The sequence below is a fragment of the Anneissia japonica genome, unplaced genomic scaffold (genome assembly GCF_011630105.1).
Source record: "Anneissia japonica isolate Jap-2015-1 unplaced genomic scaffold, ASM1163010v1 scaffold2652_len1590060_cov184, whole genome shotgun sequence".
In the NCBI taxonomy this organism is placed as follows: domain Eukaryota; kingdom Metazoa; phylum Echinodermata; class Crinoidea; order Comatulida; family Comatulidae; genus Anneissia; species Anneissia japonica.
In genome coordinates, this window is record NW_022699919.1 from 883,377 (window position 1) to 900,772 (window position 17,396).

A 17,396-nucleotide genomic window follows, 5' to 3' on the forward strand; every position below is an offset into this window, starting at 1 on the left:
ATTTCCGGAACTCCTGTTCTCCTCAATACCATACTTTCTGCAGTATAGGCCCTACCAGATTATATTTTTAAAATTTTGTTTTTTTTGTATGAATTGCATTGTTCAGGGTGTTGATTCCTTTTGTTAACGTTGGCACATATTTCATATTTTTGCTTTTAGACGTCGTTTAGCTTACGTAAGCTATGGGCATTCACAGGGCCTGGCTTTCTGATGAGTATCGCATACCTGGACCCAGGCAACATTGAATCTGATCTCCAATCAGGTGCCATTGCACAGTACAAGGTAAGCTATCAAAAATGATACTTTTTACATTTTACACTGTTATTTAAAAGGGAATCGTAATAGGAAAAATGTAAAGGGCACAATAGAGTGGCTGCAGTTTTTAAATATATTTTAGGAAAAATGATTTAAGATTTTGCCAATCCTGGATTAGTGGACCTTTCCCAAGTGCCAATCAAACTTAATAACTGACCAATCAGAACAGGGCAAGGAATACTATCAGTGGCAGATCCGGTGGGTGGGGGGAGTTCAAAGGGTTCGAACGAACCCCCCTCTGTGAAGAAACGTAACAAAATACAACTTGGTCCTGGCTTACAAAAAGCATGCTAACCTACCTAGGCATAGGTTGGAAAATCAGACAAACTACGCTTAGCTTTTTTTCAATTAAATAACTTATACACACTGTTTTTGGTTCACCGTCGTAATAATTTATGTACGAAAGTGAGTCCTTCAGGCCTATCGGTTCATTGATATATGGAAGAAAGACTACATATCTAACTACTCAATGTTGTTGGAATATAATAATATATTGCCTGTCTTTGATTTTTCCTCTATGATAGGCCTAAAGAATGAGATAAAATTACCTGACCTTTTTTCAAGAGGGGAAAAACCTTGAATTTTGAAGAACTTAAAGGTCATTAAAAGACTCCTCAGAAGTTGGGAAAGCTCAATTCCGGCCTTCTAGCAAAATTTCATTTTGGGGTTTTTGGAAACGTTTCGAATCCTCCTCTTTTAAATCCTGGATCCGCCCCTGACTATCGTGCTAACATTAACGAGCGCTTGTGTTTTGTCCCACATACACACATGTTTGCGTTTATATTAATACTGTCGTTTTGTGTGACATTAGCTACAAAATATCCAAGGGTCTGGGCTTATTGGAAGGTCCATTGTAATGATTGTTAAATGCCTCAACACATGGCTAAAAAGATTTTTTTTCTCCCTAGGCAACCTGAATTTGTTAAAAAACCTGAAATATTTTAAAACCAAAGAAAAGGTATAAAGTCGTCAGTCTTTATTTTGGAAGGCTTTTTATATTCAACTCTGCAATTTCTTTTTAGCTGTAGCCATATATTTAGAACCCACTGGACAGCACATTTTTTTAAATGGTTCCCCTGGGACAACTGGAATTTTAAAAATCATGCCTCTGAGAGATACATAATATAATATTAAAAAACAATTGTGGGTGCTATTATTATTACCGCTATTTTTAATTGATGTGTAATGTTTGGAAGTTAGAAAAGTAGGGATACACCATTTCCAGTGGGTAGTAGTAGTTTTTGTACAACTTTTGCCCCTCCTCAGCCTCCCTCTTTCTTTGTCTTTGTTTTTGTTGTGTGTCGTACTGTGTGCTGGAAGCATGAAGGTATAAAATTTTATACCTCCATGCTAGAAGGAAGAAATAAATTATAATAAAAATTACCTATTTGTTTTGTAACCTGTATAACTTTATGTTGTGTTTCAGTTACTGTGGGTTTTAATGTGGTCAACTGTAATGGGACTGGTACTTCAGCTCTTGGCTGCAAGACTTGGGTGTGTCACAGGTAAATTAAAATTTGAAGAGTTCATGAAGTATAAATCCGTATCTTCATAATATTCTTTTACAAATAAAATGTGCTCTTTTTTGTCAAATTTGGTTTTAACCAATAAAATGTGCTCTTTCTGTCAAGTTTATTTATAAACAATTCTCTTTCTATTAAATTTCATTTTAGCCAATAAAATATACACTTTCTGTCCAATTTTGTTTTATTGATAAAATGTACTCTTTCTGTAAAATTTGGTTTCAGACAATAAAATGACCTCATTCCAGTAAAATTTTATCTTTCTGTCAACATTGTTTCTAACCGATAAAATGTGCTTTTTTTTCTGCGAAAATATGGTTTAGCCAATAAAAGTGGTTCTTCTGCCAAATTTGGTTTAACCAATAAAATGTGCTCTTTCTGTCAAATTTGTTTTTAACAAATAAAATGTGCTCTTTCAGTCAGATTTGATTTTAATCACTGGAATATGCTCTTTGTTTGAAGGTCAAGACCTTGCTCAGGTATGTCATAAGGAATATCCAAAAGCACCTCGTATTGCCCTGTGGATCATGATGGAGATTGCAATCATAGGCTCTGACATCCAGGAAGTCATTGGCTCTGCTATAGCAATAAATCTACTTAGTAATGGAAAGTGGGTATTATTGCATTTAACATTTTGTTTTGTGTTTTTATGGGTAAATACTGATTTATAGTTGATGGGCCTATAACCGATTGGGGTCTTGTAGCCTAAGGTAAGCTCGTAGAAGCGTATGGCACAGTGTGTGAGGCTTTGGACTGTTAATCAGAAAGTTGGAAGTTCAAACCGATGTTCGTCACACTGCTTGGGTCCTTTAGGCAAGACACTTTATATGTGCCTCTCTTTACACAGAACAAGGTAATTCAACAGAAGGACACACATCACTGCTCTCAAACATAGCACGTGCGTACAGTCCTTTGATCTTTACTGTGGCATTGACAATCCGATACTAGTTGCGAGTACAGCCGTCAATTATTAGTCTATGCGTGCCATTTGTTTTATGGTGTTAGTTTTTATTTGATTAATTTTGGGTACTTCGCAATGTCTGTTACATCTGATTTTTTTTTTACCGCGAGCTTGTTAAATGCTTCTATAAACTACAATTTGATTTGTGAAAATTGACCAAGTAAATGAAAAGTTATAGTAATTTAAAATTTACGAATTTTATAAAATTTCATGCTCTTATGTAACGTTAATCTGTCATTTTGACAATGTTGGCATAAGGTGCCGAAAACGAACATTTGAGTATATACAGAACATTTATTAATTTTTTCTGCGAAGTGAGTCTCATGAACGACGATTCACCACAATTTTTGTAAAATTAATGTTGAAATGAAGAATATAATTTCAGTCTAATGTTAGTGCAAAATATCATTAGGCCTTTGTAATCACCGCATGACGCGCGATTATCATGGCAACTAACACGCGCGTGAGTAATTTGTCACGTACGCTGACGGTTTATGGCCTGGTTGTTATGGTTTGGTGACGTTCAGCGTGTAGGGACGCACGTACGCCTAGAATGTCGATGCCAGAGTTATAACCTTTGATGTCCCGAGATGTGTGTCCTTCTGTTGAATTGCCTTGCCCAGAAGTATAAATGGGTAACGGGCAGGAGGTGAATGATTCAGAATTAGTAGTGCTGATTACATGCATAATTACAGTAGGAATACTTTCCAGGTAGTGGAGGAGGATGCATGTTGAGTACAGTATGATTGATTCTGTATCCAGTGGCCAGGGAAAAAAAGCGCCTTGAGCAGTTTTCTTGATGTGTACGCTATGTAAATTCTATAAAATAATTTTGGAAAATAAATTATTATTATTATTGGTGTTAAGTATTTCTATTAATTATCATTAATCATCATTTAACTATTTTTTAGAATACCAATCTATGCTGGCTGCATCATCACTGGAATCGACACCTTCACATTTTTGTTTTTAGAAAATATTGGAGGTAATAAAATTAACCTTTATAATATTGTAATTGTATATCGTCATTATTATAATCATATAATCAATACTTATTAGAGTTCCTCTATTTTTTCATTACAGTATTTTCAAAGGTTACAAAACAAACTATTTTTGACTCCCTTCCTTTCAACCAAAGAGTATGTTATAAAACATTGATTGTTGGTATAACGGTATCTAAGTATATAAATTGTTACCACCTCTCATTAGCATATTCTCCTGAAAAAAACAAATGACCTTTTATTATTGTTGACTTAATAACATAGTTTATAAAATTACTTTAAAAAAAACTGCAGTTCTCAAACTTTTTGGCTGACAACCCAATCAAACATCTGGGCCAAGCTGTAATGCTGGAGCCTTAACATCGGCGCTCGTTCCAGCTGCTCCTTGCTCAGGGTTTGGTTGGTTGGTATCTTTAACACTTCCTGGGATGTTAATAAACAGATATTCAATATGTGTCATTAACCATTAATCGAAATTAAAGTAAAATGTGTAAATTGAACATAGGACATGCTCTCTTAACTACAACAAATTTCAGGAGGATATATCAATAAAAACAAAAACTCCAAAGAGTTCTTCAACACTTTAAATTACTTGGCGACCCAATTTTGATCGCAACCCATAGCTTTAGAATAAACCAATTGTTATTTGAGATATTTCTTTATATTTTTTTTGGAAGGGCTTAGAGTTCTTGAAAGCTTCTTCGGTTCCTTGATTACTACAATGGGAGTATGCTTCTTTTATTTGGTAAGTATGGAAGGCCTCATTAACTACATCTGTAAATAGTTCTGCATCACTGACGTCACAATGCAACATGAACTCTGTAATACTGAGCAATGCTACCCAAGCATTGGATACAGCTTAGTGCCTCCTACAGCTAAGCGATAGTTACAGATGTAACTTTCTAACTTCACTTTACAACATTGTATCTTTATTTTTGAATTTTTCAAACTTTATATCATTTAGTATACATAAAAATGACTAATATATTAAAGTTTTTGTGTTTTTATTAGATTTTTAATTAGAAATTATTAGGTTAGTGATGTATTAGTTGAAATTGCTGTGGTATACTGTACTATAGGTAGCTTTTGAAGCACTCAGCTGTATCAAATTGTTGGGTCATTGCTTAGTAACAAAGTGGTGTCTTGTGGTACCATGAAATAATGATGTGGTACTCTAAATTTTTGTCTTGAGAATATCCCAAAATTTAATTAATGTAAAAGAATGCAAACAAAATATTAGGGAAGCCATTTGGATTTTATATTGTATTCATGTGTTCATGAACATCCTAAGAAATGATCAATTTAGCCAATAATTTATTAATTAATTTAATTAATTAAATTCTTCCCCATTAATCTGGCTTTCTTACTTGTAATAAATGTATGGTAATTAAAATAGACAAAACTAATAGTTTTAAAGTATTTTATCTTAAACATATTTTCATTCACTCTTAATTCTCGCATATTGCAAGTTATTATTCAATTATCTATTACTATTTATAGTACATAAAAGTGGCGCCGGACCAAGGCGAAATTATGAAAGGCTTGTTTTTCCCATGGTGTTCTGATTGTGATGCAAAAGCCATTCAACAAGCTGTAGGCATTGTGGGAGCTGTCATTATGCCCCACAATATCTACCTTCACTCAGCTCTAGTATTGGTGAGATTATTTTATTTACTTCATTTAATGCTTCCCCTCATCTTTCTACCCCTTTTCTAATATCCCCCATTTTATTTCTTCACTCTGTTGCCAGCGGTAGCTCCAGAAATTTGCTGACAAGGGGTCCCAATCAAGGGGCAGATTAGAACCTCGGTCGGGGTCCCAGAATGAAAATCCCTCGTAGGGTTCTGAGGGGCTTTTATGGATTAGTATGGTCCAAATTGTGCTTTTAGACCACAATATTGGGGATTGTCAAAATAACGTTATTTGGATAGGCAAAGTAGTTTCATAAATTTTAGATCCAACGACCTCGTCATGCGTCAGATGACAATGGGGTCCAGGCCTGTCTGACAGGGGACACACTCCCCCTTCTCCCACTGGCGTCACACTGTCTCTTCCCCAGTCTTTACCTTTTCCTACTACCCCTTTCTCTGTCGCTTTCGTTCATCTTGCTTCTTAGTGGATGGTTAATTCAATTTTTCTTTTTAGTCTCGGAAAATCAATAGAAGAAGTAAGGAAGCAGTAAAAGAAGGGAACATGTATTATGCCATTGAGTCAGGCATAGCTTTGTTTGTGTCTTTCCTTATCAACTTGTTCGTGGTTACAGTCTTTGCTCATGCTTTCTACCAAAAGGCAGATCCAAGTTTAGCTAATGCTGTAAGTACATACATAAATATTAAACCTGGGAGGAAGGGAATAAATTAGCATTTTTTAAATAAATTTAAAAGCAATAAACAACATGGAAGTATTTAATAGAAATCAGTTGAACAAGATTAATGTAATTTCAATTATTGATAATGTAAATTAATCTAATATTGAATACTTGCTTTCATTTTAGGGAAAATGGATTAGTGATGAATATGGTCGGGGTTTAGCCGTTGTTTGGGGTATTGGCTTACTGGCTTCGGGTCAAAGTTCAACAATGACGGTAACTATTTGCTACATCTTTGCAGTTTTTTTTAGTGTGTATATGTTCATTCAACTTTAATGAACTCCTCCATTCCACCAAGCAATTCTTCAAACACACAATTATTAAGATTTAAATACAGTATCTGCCTTTTTCAAATATAAATTACACAAATGTTAAAAACGAATTGAATATTATTTTATATTTCTCAATTGCATGGTGTTTTTCTTACATCCTTTTGGTTCATTAATCAGCAATTTCTGTTCCAGTAATGTCCCTATTTCTTTGCTTAGGAAACTAACTAAACTAATGTGGTAGATAACTATTATTCTGCTGATGGAAATTGAACCAACTCAATCAAAACATTGAGACACTCAAAAACAACAGTTCTCATAACTATCTAAGCATTTATTATTGTTATTTTGCCTTGCAAACTTTCATCGGCTGACAATGTGAGTTGAAAAAACTTGACTCGCTTGCGCTGTCAAGAAAGGATTGCAAAGGGCGCCCCCACAATCATGTAATATTAATGTAGCATTTGCTCTATTTTTGATATAATTTCCAAATCTATATAGGTTATTATTACAGTATTATTCTTTAATTTTAGGGAACATATGCAGGCCAATTCGTCATGCAGGTAAGTTTGTCACTGACAATAAATTGTTTCTAACACTTTGAAAAAAATTCAAGAGTGACATAGCAGAATGACATATGATAAACAACATGTATTTTTATTGGTTCCACTGTTCGATAATGCTTGAGGAAAATTGTTCAACCCCCTGTGAATTCTCATTGAGTGGAAAATATTAATGTGTTTTGTCAGAAAAAGTACTATCTAAAGCAGAAGTTGACAAAAAGTTTTTTTTTTTAAATAGAGAGGAATTTTTGTTTACATATTTGGTGGCTCTGATTGGGTGGTGTGTAGGCTAAAAACAACATAGGTTTATTTATTGACATTGACCGTATGTCTAAGAATGAAAATTGTCAGTATGACTGGTTTTATCAACAATGTAAGCACCGATTTCCAACTGAATGTACAGATTTTATTTCAAAAGCATACTTTGTGTGTTTTTGCTGTTTATTTTACTGTCAGAAGGCAGTTTACATGAGGCAAAAGTCCCCGTTAGCAGAAATGGTCCATATAATGAGCTGTCTGGTAGTTGAGAGTGAGCTGTCAAATGGTCCAGAGGGAGCTGTTAGCAGCTCCATAAACTTAACTTTAATTGGTTTTAAGAATGTCCATTGGGAGTTAACAAGAGAGTCCTGGCCAGCAACATATAGCCATTGGAATGTAAACAAGAAACCCATTACAATCACCCACTTCATCTCATGGGCTTCAGTGGCAATAAATAATTTAAGAACCCTTTGGTATTCAACAAACCAGCAGGATGTATAACTCGGGGTTTTTTCCAAAAGCCGGGTGCCATGGACCAGTTCTGTTAATGGCCAGATATGCAGCATGTAAAGCAAAATAAGAATGTGTTTTTTTTAACAACCTACAGGGCTTTCTGAAGATCAGATGGCCGAAGTGGAAGCGAGTTCTGCTGACTCGCTCCATCGCTATGGTACCGACTATTATCGTGGCGGTGAGTGCACAGAGTGAGCTGGACATCCTGGACAGCGCCCTTAATGTTCTACAGAGCATCCAGCTGCCATTTGCATTGCTTCCCATCCTGCATTTCACCAGTAGTGAGAGGATCATGGGAAGTTTTAAAAATAGCATGTTAGTGCATTTTCTGATTTTTATTCTTTTGCTACTTTACTGATTTGCTGTATAAATAGCATTTATTATTATTATTTTTGTTATTATCATTATTGTTATTACTATACATTACTGCAATTACTTTTAATTTTATTGCTGTTATAATTATTATTATTATGATTATTATTGTTATTGTTAGTATTAATATTTATTATTACTACTGTATTACTGTAGTTATAGCTCCTTCCCACAATATTCAACTCTATTACAGACTGTACCCTCCCTAAAGTTAAAACCCAAAGTATAAACAAATTTATCGCATTTCATGGAGTCTTTTAATGACTGGTGAAAATAGAGTCCTTACTGGCTATTACTGTTGTGTACTATTAGTTCCCTATGTATCTTTTAAAAATTTCTGAATTCAATCTGATATCGTGTTTTGAAAATTTCTTATAAATTCATTTTCGACCTCATCTTTGTAATCTTGTATGTCCCTGTACTGCAATAATTTTTATTATAAATGAATTATATATGAATTTTAAATGTAATTTTGTTCATCTTTTTTTATGTATATTTATAATTTAATTAGTCTCAGTGTGCAATAAATTCATTTTTTGTCTTGTAAATTTTATCCATTATTAATATGCTACTGTATTATATTTTTTCTTTCTTTATAAAATTGAATTTTAAAATTATTTTGTATTGTTCATCATTGTTTACATTATGCTATTATTTTAAACACATGAATATTGTTACTATTTTGAGATAAAGAGGAAATTTCAACATTCTGTGTTTTTTTGGTTCTCTTTTTATTTCTTTATTTTGTATTTTTCTGTGCCTTGCCATGCCTCCTAGGCTTGACTAGCTTACCTTGAGGAATTTTGCATTTTTACATTTTTTTCTATCGAAAAGTGTGTATATTGTACAATTTGCCTTTTATTAATAAAAAAAAAAAGTTTTATTAAGCACTGCTTTATAAATGAGCCATGGTTAACATGGTTCAATTCCATCAGCTGCTGTTCTTGGTTTCAGCTGAAGGCTGAAATGCAAATATGATGCAGCCTGGATTAAGAGTCATTGGTCTTCTGTGCAATATGACCCATGTACAAAAATGCAGTACAGTACAAGTACACTCTATTAAAAGAGTAGAGGATTGTACACCCCCAATCATTACCGCAAAGACCTCACTGGAAATAAGTGTTCTGACACTCTGGGTTATCCTTGTTTCCCAAAAAAATCCAATTCTAATCTAATCTACTTGTACAGTATATTATTTGATTACATGTTTGTTTCCTGATTGTTTTATAAATTGTTCCCTGTTTCAGCTTTGTTCAAATCTTAGTTTGGTTTTTGGCTGTTGTTATTATGGTGATCAACTTCTACCTGTCTTTCTCGGTAAGTAAATTAAATGTAATATGATACTCTATGTATGCTAAGTCTTGATTACAACAGGCATTCAATTAAGAACCTTTGGATAGGAAGGACATCATGTTGACTGCAAAGTATATCACCGCCATTATTTCTTCACCGGAAACCAAATGCTTTTATGTTTATGAAAATATACAAGTCCTGAATATTAGAGTTACAGATACTTTAATTTATTTGTTTTTTTACAGGTGTTGTCAAATCAACCATGGTGGGTGTACTTCATTGTGACGATTATCAGCATAGTCTATGTGAGCTTTGTCGGCTATTTGGTGAGTTTGGTTTCTGTAGCAATAGTAGATTACTACTAAGAATGGCGATGATGATGGCATTGGCTGTGGTTTTTATGGTTCGTCTGAAACTGCGTCCCCTTTGAGTAAACTCATTCTGATAAAGGAAACTACTCTTTCAGTTAACTTCAACTTCTGACCTCACAAAGAGCTCTTCCACTGGACAGCATTAGAGCACTTACGCACCTATTCAACCGCTGGTTCTCATAGAAAAACCCCCTTACAAAGTCTTTGCATTGTTCATTGAAGCATGATTTTATTTCTGTTAGTGTATGTGCATCCATGTATATGTGTGTGGGTATGCATCAAACAAGTATATAAACTTCACAAGTTATAAAAACTAAAACAGACCAGCATGGTCAGGTTGAAAAGTACAACCACTAGTTTTAACTTGATTGATTTAAAGGGTTATTTTCAGTTGTCTTTTAACATTTTGTATATAAAATTATTATTTTGTATTGTTTTTCAACAGGCAATAGGATCCAGGGCTGCTTTTCTAGCGCAGGTAAGTTATGATGATTGTGCATTTATATACAGCTTTTATGTATATGGCCGTAACCATTTTCATATTTGTTGTATGTCAAACATTCATCTTACTCATTTCAAATTGCAACAGTTTTTAACAATGTCATTTTTTTTTATACAGCACAAGTTAATGCTACTCTTCGGCAAGACACCAAGCGTGACCTACCAGCAATGGGTTGGCCAGCGCATTTCGTACGTCATCAACGAAGATAAAGTTAATGATCAACAAGAAAACATTCCTCCACTGTAATACTGTGTAATTTTGTGATCTATTTTTATTCAAAAGAAACATTAAATTGGTTGAAATTCCATTGCTTTTAACAGGATTGCCGCATACTTTGATTTCAATTAGAATTTTAAAATACTGAATGTTAAATTTTGAAGCGGTTGTCTTTTTTTAATCATAACTAAATACTGTATAATTGATTAAATTTATATTCCGATAGTTTGTACACTGCACATAAAATATATCACATAAAAAATTTTCTTATAATACAGTACTGTATTTATTCAAAAAACACCCCCCACCTTTCCTAAATAAATTCCGCCATTGGAATTGAATTTAAACAATTCTAATGAGTGCAACATCATACTCGGCACATTCTAAGAATGTTTTTCTAACCTGGTTGGGATCAATGTGGCTTTATGATCATGCAATAACACATTTTGATGGCTAATTGTGTGTTGTATTTCCACATTTACAGTGAAGTTATAGGTGTTTATTTGAGTAACTCCCCGGGCCGTTTATTCGAATAAATACTGTATTGCATTTTAGTATGATAATACTGTTACAATGAAGGTATGTGATCTGCTTGAATAATGTTTACAAAGATGCAATTTTATAATCATATATTTTATAATCATATAAATTAATAGGTGCTGTTAATATATAATTTTCTTAATATGATCTCTAATATTTATGATGGCTCCACAAAATTTTATATGCTGATGTTACCTTGATAACAAAATTTGTGGGTAGGGGGTATGTCCCCGATATTATCATAATTGGGCAGGGTTAGGAAAAGCCTCAAAGGTTGTCCAGAGGCCAAAGACCTCAAAAACTCCAAACATTAGGAATTTGTAAGTCTCGCACTCTGTAGGAATTACAAAGTATTATTTTCTCCCCAGTCTCCTAGTACTGGCTGGTAAATAGTCCTAAATCAGGATTCAGTGCCTCTCCATTGTCAAAGAATTTTAATGACAATGTGAACTAATGATTATGTGCATGTTGATTTTCATCAGTACTTTCTAGAGGCCCAAGTTTTTCCTATACCAGGATTCCTCGTCTTCCCCAAATGGGGTCTTCATTATCACAGACTTTAATGACATTGTGAGTAAGCTAACGAGTGTTAAATGTGCAATACAAGGTGTCTGGCAGAGAGCCAACAACTTGTATCTCGCCATGATACCAACAACTAAAGACCAGTATTTGTCAAGATTATTTTTTATAGTATTTATACAAAACTATATATATGCAGGGCTAGTATGTCTTCGGTGTTTTTGTATAAGCTAGTATTCTATCCAAGTGTTGATTTCGTATAAAACAGGAAAAGAAAACTATTTTTAGAAACAAGTAAACTTCAATATTTTGTTAAACTGCCATCAACTTAATAGCAAGGATTTTAGTGCCAAAATGGTATTCAAATCTGAATTATGAAACAGGAAAACATGACCGAAAGTTGCTGTATTGGTCAAACATTTTAATGATAGAGTATGTATAGCATTTAAAAAAAGAATTTTTTTTTTCTTAATTACAGAAAACAAATACCTGTACATTTTTTAGACTACATACATTATATAAATTACTATCAATCAGTTATTTATCGTCTTGAATTTTTTTAGGCAACCTCTAGAACAAAAAAACATGCCTGCTTTACTTTCTAAAATTAGTAAATATTGCTGCCTTATTTGTATCCAAACAGAGTATATTGTTGAAGAATAAATGATGACTGCCAAACAATGAGTTTTTTTTATTCTTTTTTATTTTAGTTTGTTATAATTTTGAAGAATATTTTGTTTTTAAATGGATTCATGAACATGTCATCCAGGACTCTGTTGCTAAACTTTATCTTTTAAAAGGTTTGCAATTTCACTAACAATTCTCGGATGTGTTAAACATTGTAAAAGAGTTCTCATATTGACATCCTCATCCTGATTTCTGCTATCGATGTCAAGGCTCATCTCTTTTACATCCTTAGACATCTTTTCTTGGCATGGTAGAATCTCTATTTCCAATCCAATCCTTTTGAAAAAATCCATACAAAGTTCATCTTTGGTGTTATTTGGTTTATTTTTTTTCACCCTTAAATTATCATCAACCATCTTCCTTTTGCCAGTGACCTCTGCCTGAGATTCTGCTGGATTGTCAGAAGTTCTATTTTTAGAGGAAAGATCATCTGGTGTTCCTGCACAACGACAATCACTGGATGTCTTTCCGAATGAAGTGTGTTTAACAACTTTTAGTGCTTTATTTATGTACTCCATGTTTACATTAGTTGAAGTAATACTCTAAGGGAAAAAAAAATAACAAATAGCAATATGCTTCCTAGCTATTATAGCACACTAAACATATTTCAGAGTGATTCAATAATAACAATATAAAAATCTTAGTGACTTGAACCTTAAGCCGGGCCCTCATTGGCCTCAGCGATTCTGTGGAGAATGCAATTATGACGATCCGTTCATACTGCCCGAGACAATAAGCTGACAGTGTCGCGTTGTTCAACGATTACAGGGAGTTGAATTGGATTCCGCGTACGTCGCAGTAGAGTGCCCGGCTTTATAGGAAGCAAGGTGTTTGGATTATCGTACTAAGAAACAACTGATTTAAAATATGGCTTAAATGAAATGTACAAAATAAAATTAACATGGACATGAGTACAGCAAATTATGCTATAAACAATGAAATACACTATATTGAAAATAATAATTGTGCTGTGTGTGCTGCTTACTTCAGTTGGGTTGAGCCAGCCTATACCATCAGTGCCATCCCCTTTATCATTGCTGTCTCTACTGTCAAAGAACTGACAGAAGACAGTCCGTGTAATTGCTTCTTCTAAACGACATTCATCATCGATAGCCTGATAAAAAGAAAAAAATGCAATATTTGCGAGTGTCTCTTATCTTTCATGCTTCCAAACGTTAACCCTTAATTGTATGTAGTGCTTCTGCACAAAGCCATACTTGATAAATTAATATGATTTCCAAAATAATGTACTGTTGAATGTCATCTAGATTTTCATGTTGCATTCTCACTGTTCTTGAATAAACAAAATAAATAACAAATAGAAATAATTGAAGGTTTTATATTCTTTATACTGGTATCCTGTTCAGTAGATAGGTACTGTTCTCCCACAGGCCCCAGTTATGCTTTAATAACTAAATCTCATAGTGAGACTTAGGGAGTGGAGTTGTTTTGGTTGTGAGAAAAACAAATCCTGCTGTAACAGGAATTGATCCTAGGACCCTAGTATTTGAAGGCAACATCTTAACTACCAAGCAATTCAAGTCCATTCCAACACTTTTGTTGACACCAAAACTTTAACCTGGATATTATACAATAAACAAATTATATACAAAAGTGCACTGAAGAATGGTGCTGCAAGCTGCTCTCCGAGATTGATAATCTATGTGCCTTATAATATGGTATTATTATTCTTACTATTGAATAAGTGATTAAAATAATTATATACAGTAGATATATGAGGCAAAGACATCAAATTGTATTCTCACCAAGTCCATCCAACAGTTAATACTTATACTTGTCTCTAAAGATTCAACGTAATGCCACCAATGATGCGGTACAAACAGTATGTCTCCAGGTTGAAGAGTCACATTGTATGGCGTTGCCGCTTTGAATAAAGGGCATTTCCCGAAATCAGGGTACACAATGTTAACATCGCTGAAGACACTTGACTCTTCAAATGGAATCCTTGTTGGATAAAGACACTCTGTTTGATGTGGTGGGAACAGTTGCCAGTTCTTCCTGGATGAAATGAAAATAGAAACATCATGAACTGTAAAAACAAAAATACAAACAAAGCCTGTTACGATGGTGGAAAAAAGTTATTTTCAATTAAAATTCAGCCAGCTTACACCCAGCTTACCCCTCCCTTGGTTGAAGCAATGTTAAGAATAGGCACCTTAACTAGCCCAAAATTTCACTCTTGATTGTAGGCTTTCTTTTTCAAAGATGCGTTCCCAAGTTAAATAATAGCTTCCCTGACGGTGGTCCAGACATGTGCCACTGGTCTGTCCTGGTGCTGCAACTGCTGTTTAACTAAGTCTTAAAAGAATTCTGACACTTACTTTCCAACTACTTGTAGGACCAAGTTGCAGCCATATGTATCATAATGACAGGGTGTGTTAGCACCCTCACTTCCAATCCAGATAGTGCTTTGTGTTCCATCATGACCCTCAAATCCAAGATCTGACCAGCGAACCTCCTAAAGAAAGATTTTTAACATTTTTATAGGCCTACTTTAGATAACTTGTAAACTTGATGAAATAATTGTAGAAATTTCAAAATTAGTGTTTATCAGGGTTGCCGCAAGCAGAGGCCGACGAAAAAACCTTCTGTCCCAGGGATAGAAACCACAATTCATCGGGGAGAAAAAATGTATATGTACATGTTAGTAACACTAGACTCTAAAATCAATTTAAATAAGCCTTCGAAACCCTTAAATTGTCTTACAGTAGTTTTAAAGTCTTTGTCCCTATACCACTTCTGAAAGAAGGTTTTTCCATGGTCAGATACAGACAGAATAAATTGTAGTAGTAGTTGTGTGCTAAAGCATGCAGATCTTTTGGTCCCTGGTTCAATTCAATTGGTTGGTGTTAAGAATCTATAGAAACATAACCACATAACCCACACCTACTCATATCACAATTTACAGTGGGTAAATTCCAGTATGGCACAACTGGCTCAAGCAATAATTTTAAAAAAGTAAAAAAATATTTTATAAGTTACATTCATATACAAGATTGCCATTAGAGACTCTAAATCCCTCCCTGCCACGAACCACCACCCACAACATTTCAAAGTTCCAGGGAAGGACTTTCACAGTTTGAGGGTGTATAACCACGGGTGGCACCAGGATTTTTCTGACGGGGGATCAAAGGTCCCCGATGGGGGGGAGGGGGAGGGGCTGATGTTCCCAGCAAGAAAAAAGTGGGCGTGGTCGTGTGTCACTCAAAATTCATTGAAAGTGGTCCAGTGGGTGAATCCCCCCAAAAATATGACAATTTAGGGGTTCAAAAGGTTTATTTAACCAATTAAATCTATAAATATGTAGAAAATACATAATTTTTTTTCTCCTTGACGAACTGTGTTTTTTCTCCCCGACAGGGTGACTGTAGGGAATTGGAGGGGGCTCCAATTCCCCTAAAAAGCTAATATATACAGTTAAAAGTCATTGCTTGTACGACGAATTAGAGGCCGTCCTAGTTAAAAAGTGCTCTGATTGGTCAAGGAAGTTTTATGGGTGGATTTCTGGAACGTGCGAGTGTGGCTCTTAAATTTTCTACCCCTGAAAATGTGGACCTTTGGTAAATTTTTTTTTTTGGGGGGGGGGCATCCCTGCTTCATACCTTCAATAGTTCTGGATGTTCTGAGAAAAGTTCCAGCATGTATTTATAATCAGCATAACACCAATAAACTTCAGAATCGTATTTCATCAATGGATTACGTTCTTCTGATATTCTATTTGTTGGGGTTTCTGTCGTTGCGCTTGCTCCTGCCGTGCACCATTCCATCAAATCTTTTAGGGTTGCCATCTCATACTTGCATTCCCCCTCCCACTGTACTATGGTAACATGGAAAGAACTACATTATCACTATTCTATATATGTGTATCTAAAATTTGTTTACTCGCTATAAGCATTCTTTTTTTAAACCTTTGAAAGTTTCAGAAGCAATAAAATATAAACCCAACCAAACTCCTCTTCCCCACCCCACCCCAACCACCAAAAACTTGGGATTAGGTGCAATAGACTGCAGGCACGCAGCTCAGGGCAGGCCGAATATTTTATCAAGCAGTATCAAGAGCTTTTACACATCATATTTTATATCGCCCACCTAGTGATACCTGTACAACTTTTCAAACTGCAAACCAATCAGAGCATCTGTACTCAATAAACCACCAGAAAGATCTACATAATTATTTTAGCAAATAGTAAGTAAATTTTGGCTGAAAAGTTAATAAACTGAACAAATGCGGATCCACAAGTGGAGACAAAATTCTGTGCCTTGGCCCTTTGATCATTGTTTCTGAATTACATGGTGCATTATATATATAGTTGCATATTTTGTAGTATTTAAGTTAAGTGATTTTGCAAATAAATTCAAATCAAATCATAAATTAGTAAATTATTTATTATCAAATTATAAATTATTATATTTGTTTATATATATACCATGCATACCACATTCATGGATCCACCCAACTTGGCAACTTAGTTAGCTAGCCAGAGGCCCAGTAGAACAGTAAAACTGTGATGGGTTTGCTTGCAGTTTCGAAACTGCACTAACTACTGTATAGACAACACCTGTACCTGATTAGATAGTGGCTTGATAGAATAAAAAATAAGTCACTCTCCATCATCCACTCAGGAGGGAGGGTTGAGTAGTAAAGGCCATGATGGTGGATTCCCCACCATGCCCAGGGCAGCCTACCCTACTTTCTGTGCTAGCTAGGTCACTCTCCATCATCCACTCAGTCAGAATTGAGTAGTGAAGGCCATGGATTCCCCCTAGGTAGGCCTAGCCTACTCACAGTAGCTAGGCCTAGGCTAGGGTAAGCCTATCCAGGTGTCAGGTTACTGTCAGTAAGTGTCATCAGGTAGGCTTAGGCCTACCTTTGTTTTTATATCCTAATCTAATTTTAATCAGCTGTCCTTGTAAACTATTTGACAGCGTATGCAACGTCCATTTTGCACAAGGCCAATCCTTAGCACAGCCCTTTAAGACCACAGGATGCTGCAAATTTCCATCAAGTAGAAACTTCCCAATACATTTAGATGTCGGTTCTTCCATTATCACTTTTTTCTGAAGCATTCATGCCAGCTGCACATTTATTTTGAAGTGACGTCAG

The 17,396-nt window shown here is 34.8% G+C and overlaps 2 protein-coding genes across 4 annotated transcripts in view; one reads left to right on the plus strand and one right to left on the minus strand.

The window, feature by feature from the left end:
- The window catches only part of LOC117103196 (metal transporter nramp1 homolog), a 15,700-nt gene extending 3,442 nt beyond the window's left edge, over positions 1-12,258 (plus strand). Inside the window, exons 3-16 of the mRNA XM_033243724.1 lie at positions 160-282; positions 1,742-1,820; positions 2,301-2,448; positions 3,711-3,784; positions 4,478-4,545; positions 5,301-5,456; positions 5,946-6,113; positions 6,295-6,384; positions 6,971-7,000; positions 7,866-8,086; positions 9,391-9,460; positions 9,682-9,762; positions 10,253-10,285; positions 10,427-12,258. Of these exons, the coding sequence (XP_033099615.1) occupies positions 160-282; positions 1,742-1,820; positions 2,301-2,448; positions 3,711-3,784; positions 4,478-4,545; positions 5,301-5,456; positions 5,946-6,113; positions 6,295-6,384; positions 6,971-7,000; positions 7,866-8,086; positions 9,391-9,460; positions 9,682-9,762; positions 10,253-10,285; positions 10,427-10,555 (1,470 nt within the window). The 3' untranslated portion in view covers positions 10,556-12,258. The remainder of the gene's footprint in view (positions 1-159; positions 283-1,741; positions 1,821-2,300; positions 2,449-3,710; positions 3,785-4,477; positions 4,546-5,300; positions 5,457-5,945; positions 6,114-6,294; positions 6,385-6,970; positions 7,001-7,865; positions 8,087-9,390; positions 9,461-9,681; positions 9,763-10,252; positions 10,286-10,426) is intronic.
- LOC117103197 (HSPB1-associated protein 1 homolog) lies at positions 11,963-17,385 on the minus strand. 3 transcript variants are annotated; one of them, XR_004444533.1, is made up of 7 exons: positions 17,161-17,385; positions 15,895-16,109; positions 14,614-14,750; positions 14,038-14,290; positions 13,257-13,385; positions 12,292-12,813; positions 11,963-12,258 (listed from the first exon to the last, which is right to left on the minus strand). XR_004444533.1 is itself a non-coding variant. In XM_033243725.1 (6 exons), the coding sequence occupies exons 1-6, from the start codon at positions 17,357-17,359 to the stop codon at positions 12,364-12,366; spliced, it is 1,383 nt and encodes a 460-aa protein (XP_033099616.1). In that variant the 5' UTR covers positions 17,360-17,385; the 3' UTR covers positions 12,137-12,363. The 3 variants fall into 3 exon arrangements, 2 of the variants coding, with proteins under 2 accessions (XP_033099616.1, XP_033099617.1); XM_033243725.1 differs by having other exon boundaries at positions 12,137-12,813; XM_033243726.1 differs by having other exon boundaries at positions 12,137-12,813; positions 15,895-16,104; positions 17,161-17,351.
- Between the last annotated feature and the right edge of the window lie 11 nt (positions 17,386-17,396).

Bases quoted from the DNA above. Each gene is read 5' to 3' on its own strand.
- LOC117103197 (XM_033243725.1), bottom strand. From the start codon at position 17,359: ATGCTTCAGAAAAAAGTGATAATGGAAGAACCGACATCTAAATGTATT. The intron at 16,110-17,160 runs GTAGGCCTAAGC...ATGTTACCATAG, and splicing joins ATTAGGATATAAAAACAAAG to TACAGTGGGAGGGGGAATGC. The intron at 12,814-13,256 runs GTAAGCAGCACA...TTTTTCCCTTAG, and splicing joins GCTGGCTCAACCCAACTGAA to AGTATTACTTCAACTAATGT.